The sequence below is a fragment of the Hippopotamus amphibius genome, chromosome 1 (assembly GCF_030028045.1).
Source record: "Hippopotamus amphibius kiboko isolate mHipAmp2 chromosome 1, mHipAmp2.hap2, whole genome shotgun sequence".
Lineage (NCBI taxonomy): Eukaryota > Metazoa > Chordata > Mammalia > Artiodactyla > Hippopotamidae > Hippopotamus > Hippopotamus amphibius.
Genome location: NC_080186.1, coordinates 120,848,893 through 120,856,342, shown reverse-complemented (window position 1 = coordinate 120,856,342; position 7,450 = coordinate 120,848,893). Strand labels below are relative to the sequence as shown.

General features: G+C 35.0%; 1 protein-coding gene across 1 annotated transcript; it reads left to right on the top strand.

Moving 5' to 3' along the window:
* Positions 1 to 1,239: 1,239 nt before the first annotated feature.
* On the top strand, positions 1,240 to 2,187 carry LOC130838039 (olfactory receptor 10T2). Its single transcript, XM_057710845.1, has one exon. It carries the CDS (start codon positions 1,240 to 1,242, stop codon positions 2,185 to 2,187), a length of 948 nt encoding a protein of 315 aa, XP_057566828.1.
* Positions 2,188 to 7,450: the final 5,263 nt, after the last annotated feature.

Below are 7,450 nucleotides of genomic sequence, written 5' to 3'. Positions count from 1 at the left end.
CCCTTTCCCTCAAATCACCACTCCCATCCCGACTCCTCTAAGATGCCTTCTGACGTATATCACATAATGAGTTGGACTCTCTGACTGTTCTCAACCAGGAATTGCTGTTGAACTTTAAAAAACAGTAATCATAAGCTTGCTTTTATTATTGAAGCTGTCCACTGCTCATACTTGTTCACTGGTATGTGCTTTCCTTACTTGCCCCCATCCCAGAAGACCATCCATTATGACTGCCAGTGATCAGAAGACAGGTATATCGAGCTACCAATAATCATCTGGGCAAACAGATGTTATAAATGGCATGCCTAATTTAGATATGTGAATATTTCAAAAGCAATTTTTTCAAATAATAGCATTATTTTTGGAAGTTAAAAGGTTTTCCTTTTTTTAATTTATTTATTTATTTATTTATTTATTTATTGGCTTTGTTGGGTCTTCGTTGCTGCACACGGCCTTTGTCTAGTTGTGGTGGGGCTACTCTTCATTGTGGTGCACGGGCTTATCATTGCTGTGGATTATTTTATTGCAGAGTGTGGGCTCTAGGTATGTGGGTTTCAGTAGTTGTGGCACATTGGCTCAATAGTTGTGGCTCACTGGCTCTAAAGCACAGGCTTAATAGTTGTGGCACACGGGCTTAGTTGCTCCATGACATGTGGGATCTTCCTGGACCAGGGATCGCACCCGTGTCCCCTGCATTAGCAGGCAGATTCTTAACCACTGCACCACGTAGGAAGCCTGATCATCTTTCTTATTTGCTGAAAAGAGGTGCCAAAAAGAAATGGAAATATTCTGACCTACATAAAAATTAAGTATATTTAGGATCATCACATTTAAAAAGCTTACTGTTAAATATTTTTAAAATATAATAATATATCAAAAAGCAAACAAAACCAGCTCTAATCTTATTATAAATAATGCCTTTGTGCCTTGCTTTTTCTCTTAATATACTACTACAATTTTCTCATGATTTTATATAGTCTTTGGAAATACCAAATAGTTGCCCCTTTCAATCTTTGTATGTTTCTGTAACATAGCTAATCATTCTTCAATTATTGGAGATTAATATTTTTAAATTATAGAAAGGAATATATAGATCCAGATAGGTTGAGAGAGAGAGATCTTTCAATATTCTGGGTCTGAATATATGATACTTAAAGTGAAGGTATTGGGGAAATATTCTTTGTATAGGATAATTATATTTTATCTTTCCAAACTCATTCACAGAAGGAAGTTACTCAGATGAAAGGTTTCAATAGAACCACTGTGTTTACACAGTTCATCCTGGTGGGCTTTTCTAGCCTGGAGGAGCTCCAACTGCTGCTTTTTGTCATCTTCCTTCTCCTGTATTTGGTAATCCTGATGGCCAATGCAGCCATCATGGCTGTTATCTGCTTCTGCAGGACTCTACACACTCCCATGTATGGTTTCCTATTCATCCTTTCCTTTTCTGAGTCCTGCTACACTTTTGTCATCATCCCTCAGCTGCTGGTCCACCTGCTTTCAGCCACCAAAACTATCTCCTTCATTGCCTGTGTTACCCAGCTCTTCTTCTTCCTTGGCTTTGCCTGTACCAACTGCTTTCTCATTGCTGTGATGGGATATGATCGCTATGTGGCAATTTGCCACCCACTGAGGTACACACTCATCATGAACAAAAGGCTAGGGATGGGGTTGATATCTCTGTCTGGAGTCACGGGCTTCTTTATTGCTTTGGTGGCCACCAACCTCATCTGTGACATGCCTTTTTGTGGACCTAACAGAGTCAACCACTATTTCTGTGACATGGCACCTGTTATTAGGTTGGCCTGCACAGACACCCGTGTAAAAGAACTGGCTCTCTTCAGCCTCAGCATTCTGGTAATCATGGTGCCTTTTCTGCTAATTCTCATATCCTATGGCTTCATCATTAACACCATCCTGAAGATCCCTTCCACTGAAGGCAAAAGAAAAGCCTTTGCCACCTGTGCCTCACACCTCACTGTGGTCTTTGTCCACTACGGGTGTGCCTCCATCATCTACTTTCGGCCAAAATCCAAGACTGCCTCAGACAAAGACCAGTTAGTGGCAGTGACCTACACTGTGGTTACTCCCCTACTTAATCCTCTTGTCTATAGTCTCAGGAACCAGGAGGTGAAGACTGCACTGAAAAGACTTCTGGGAATGCCTGCAGCAAAAAAGGTGATTTAACAAAAAATTGTAAAATTAACTAGGCAAGTCACAGAAGTCAAGGCATAAAATTTTCTTCATCCTGTCATCAATTCTGTCATGACTTGGACAGTGTTTCTAAGGACTGAGACCATGATGCCTTTTTCTTTTCTCTTATTCCAGAAAAACTACAAGTCAATCTACATGGTACATTGTCCAATGCCTGGCTTTTAAAAAAAAAAAAAAAGACTCACACTTGGCAAAAAGAGAAAAGCATAATAGTTTTCTTAAGGGAAGACACAATACTCAAGATGAAAGGTGGCCAAGGATTTCTTTTCTGGTTGGATAGAGAGAATAGGATGTGAGGTTATTAGAAGCATCTTATCTAGGACCTAGAGACTCATTGTGTAGTAAACCCACCACGTATTTTTCTATGAAAAGTAGAAAAATCAAGATTAATAAATTGATAATTTATGGAGGTGGAAAAGTGAGTAGATAGAAAGATAAACAATGAAAAAAAACTACAATAATGCAAGATAATCAAATCTGTTAAAAGAATTTGAATAAAGAGTTATGTGAACCAAAAGAACAAATATTTACTTCTTTTGAAAAAAAAAATGGAACAAGTGAGTTGAGAAGAAAGGAAAGGAAACTTGAACTAGGTTTTAAATGGGGAACAAGATTTCAATACTAAGAAACTGCGTTCTCCAGGGACAAAAACATTGGTCAATATTACCAGAGTTGTAGATTTTCTTCAAAATTTAATACTAGATTTTATTATGTTAATTATAAACTAAATATAGTCCACTTTTATTTGTAGTTTTGCTTTGTTTTCATAGTGATTTGTTTCAGTTTTTAGCGGATGGAATTTTATTTTAATAATGGACTTAAAATAAGCAATATTAACATCTTTACATTTGCTAATAAAGTGGAGCAATGCTCTGAATAAGCAGAAATGGCCCTAATCTTTCAGCTGACCAACCCTATGATGTAAATATCAACCCACAATGTAAAACTCATATGTACCTAATATTTTATTGTACTATTTGAACTGTAAATACTGAACAATTGATTTTAAATTCCAACTCTATTGTTTGCAAGTCATGTGATTAGAAACATCATATTTCAAACTATTGAAACTGATGTGCCTTGAATTTTTTTCCTGGACAGCTAAGGTTTTTTCAGTGAATATGTAGAGTATCTACTTAGCACAGTGGTTGTCTTCTGGTTGGGAGGGTCACTTGCTATCAATTAGACCCTTTTTCTAGCCCATACTAGAATAAAAAATCTCCTAATTTGTTAAAATTGTGGTGCAACACACAGAGAAAAAACTATGTTCTCATTAATTGTGTGACTGTAAAAATTATATACAAATAAGGAAAAGGTTTTTGTAATGCAGGTTAACCAGCATGCTCTCTATTCTCTCTATAAGGCACCCTGGCTGATTCCCATGGCACAATATACACTCATGTCTAATGGATTAGTTTCTAGCATACCTGCATATTTCACTTCTTGCAAGTTAAATCATATGTTTTGTCTCAAGACTATCTGTGATGGTTCTATTCATTATACTACTTATTCTGCTTGATAAATATAATTTTGCATCATGTAGCCTGGGGAAGAATTAGGTGAAAAAGGATTACCTGTTTCTAATACAAAGTTGCATGTTTTGTAAAGATTAAATATAAGGAAGAAAATCACAGAAGAAATCAAAATCATAAAAACCTAGAAGTTCTTATTTACTTATATTGTTTTGCTAGTGCCTCTAAGTTCCTGCTCATCTTTAAATTCATCAGAATTTTTCTAATAAACTGTGAGTGGTCTTATACTAGATGTGCTCTAAAGAGTGCCAATCATGTAGTCCATTAATAAAAGTAAAAACCTTAACCCATTTGTATATTTAAGGATTTTGAGTTGAAATTTTAAAATACTTATGATTAAATTCAACAAATGAGGTTCAAGACATATACACAAAAAATACCAAACATTATTGAAAAAATTAAAGAAGATTTAAATAAATGAAGAGGAATCTATGTTCATGGGTTGGAAGACAATATCATTATGAGCTAATTCTGAGCAAATAGATCTACGGATTCAGGACAATTCCTATCAAGCCCCAGAAGACTTTCCTTGTAAAAATTGTCAAAGTGATCATAAAATGTATATAGAAAGGAATCAGAATAGCTACAATAACTGTGAGAAAAAAAAAAGAGTAAAATGCAGGATGCATACTTTCTGACTTCAAAACTTATTCTAAAGCTGCAGTAACCTAGGGACTTCCCTGATGGCATAGTGGTTAAGAATCTGCCTGCCAATGCAGGGGACACTGTTTCGATCCCTGGTCCGGGAAGATCCCACATGCTGTGGAGCAACTAAGCCCATGCACCACAACTACTGAACCCGAAAGCCATAACTACTGAGCCAGCCAGCCATAACTACTGAGGCTGTGTGCTACAACTACTGAAGCTCATGCACCTAAAGCCTGTGCTCCACAACAAGATAAGCCACTGCAATGAGAAGTCTGCGCCCCACAATGAAGAGTAGCCGCTGCTCACGTCAACTAGAGAAAGCCCATGCACAGCAAAGAAGACCCACTGCAGCCAAGAAATAAATAAATAATAAATTCATTTAAAAAAAGATGCAGTAATCTAGAATGCATGGTACTGGCATATAGTTACACGTATAGACAATGGTTAGAATTGAGAGTAAATACACAGTTCAAAAGGCACCATTATGAAAAAAGGGAATGTCACACATAGAGAAAAATACATTTGCAAAGAAAATATCAGAAGGGCTTTGTATCCAAAATATACAAATAATGTTTACAATTAAGTAATAAGAGAAACATGCAGTTTAAGAAATGGGCAAAGACTTTCAGTAGATGTTTCACCAAACTATAACAGCAGCTACTTGTTATATGAAAATATGTTCAAGATCACTAGTAATTAAGGAAATGCAAATTAAAACCACAATGAGATGACTGTTCACATGTACTAGAATGATTATAATTAAAATGATAGACACTAAAAGGTGCTGGTGAGGATGCAGAGAGACTGAAGCCCTCACATATTGTCGTGGAAATGTAAAATTATGCAATCACTTTTAAAAACAGTTTGGCAGCTTCTTCTAATGGTAAGAACAAAATTCTAATAAACAATTTCATTCCAAGAAGTACACCAAGGATAAGTGAATATTACCATACAAACACTTTTATGTGTATGTTCATAAAAGCATTACTCATAATAGCTAAAATAAGGAAATTGTCTATCAGTTTATGAATAAATAAGTTTTTGGATAAACAAAATCTGATATAGCCAAAAAAAAAAAAACTGTATATTATCCAGCAATAAAAAGAAATGAACTATGATATACACTGCAATAGAAATTGTCTTCAAAAACATTATGCTATGTGACAGTAGCCAAGTACAAAAGACTACACATTGCAAACCCTATCTACATGAAATGTCCAGGAAAGGGAAATTTGTATCAGCAGAAAGCAGATTATCTGTAATCTTGGGATGGGGGTAGGAGAGGACTTGACTACAAATAGAGGCATCTTTCGGGTATGATGAAAATGCTCTAAAACTAGATTGTGGTAATGATCACACAACTCTATCAATTTATATAATTAAAATGGGTATACTTTTATTTCATGGTATATAAACCAATTTTAAAAGGTTATTTTGGAGGAATTCACAGATAGTGGAATGGGAAATTAATTTTTCACATATGTCTCTATTTCAATCACTAAATAGAGATCTTTGGGGCACTGGGATCCATTTGATTTTTATCATTTGCATCCTCCTCTGGCATCTGCAAATATTTCTACAACACATAACCAACCTTCAAATATTTTTGGTAAAATAATTTTGTTATTAATTATTTACATTTCTAGTCTGACAACTTAGAGTTCTTTATGCTAGTAATCTCTATTCTACCTTCAACCCTCAATTAATACAGTCATAAATATATTTAAAAAAGAAAGAAGATGAGAAGATCATATACCTGAACAGAGGACTGAGACAGAGGTTCTACTGTATTTAATAAAAGTGGACTGAGTTATATTGTGAATTATGACTATGTATTTTACATATTCTGCACTTTGAACAACCACAATATGGACATTCAAGAAAAATAAGGAAATTGATTTTTCAGCTGATTTAGAGCTGATTAGGCTAAAGACTCACTATCTATATGTACAGGATAACTATTTTCTTATGTGATCAGAATTATCCCTACTACCTTTTATTTTCTCTCCCTTTATCATCTTCATCTCTGTTTATAGATACATGTGAAATCCCCATATTTAGGTCAAAACATGGTCTGTTGTATAGTAGTTGAATTCTGAAACATAAACTGCCTTTAGAGGAAACATTGCATATGGGTTATGGGATCATGAAAGCGATGCAAATTGGGGGTGGGATTTTCTGTTGTAAGAGAGAAGGAGGGAAGGAAGGAAGCAAGGAACATAGACTACTTTTGATTTTCAAGCCTAGCAAAAGTAAACATAAAGACTTGATAACTGAAGACAAAAATAATAAGGAAATTGATTCAGAATCCCATTAAATAAAATTAAATTAAAGTTATTCTACTTACTCTGTACCTAAACCCCTCCTCAAGTTCTAACACATAAAAACAAGAAAAATTTAAAGTCTTTTTGTTGTTGTTCAATATGCTAACAAATATTGGTCTGGGAGAATCAATCTTTGATCAAGGATTAAGAAAAAGGAAAAAGCCCAAAGCAACATGGTATAAAACATGCCAGAACATAAAAGAGTAAACCTAAAGACTTGAAAAAGAATCAAATCATGGGCTTCCTAGGTGGCGCAGGGGTTGGGAATCCGCCTGCCAATGCAGGGGACATAAGTTCAATCCCTGCTCCAGGAAGATCTCACATGCAGCGGAGCAACTAAGCCCGTGCGCCAGAACCAAACAAACAAACAAACAAAAAAGATATAGAATAAAAAGATTTAAAAAAAAAAAAAAAGATACAGCGAAATTTAAAAAAAAAAAAAAAGAATCAAATCATGCATGTATTTCATAGATTTCAGCAAATGACATCTCTGCAACTAAACATGACAAAAGAAAATATCAAAAACAATGACAGACAGAAGAAAATTCTAACAAAACTAACCAACATTAAATATAATTGAATGGAGAAATACTCTACAAGAATTAGACAGAAAGTGATAGACATAGAAGAATGACAAAGCAGATACAGCATGCAAAGTATTAGGGTCTCTTTAAAACAAATCCAATTATTTAAAATTGTTAACAAAATATCCCTGTCAGGTCCCCAGGTCCT

Excerpts from the sequence above, each read along its gene's own strand:
- LOC130838039 (XM_057710845.1), top strand. The coding sequence starts at position 1,240 with ATGAAAGGTTTCAATAGAACCACTGTGTTTACACAGTTCATCCTGGTG.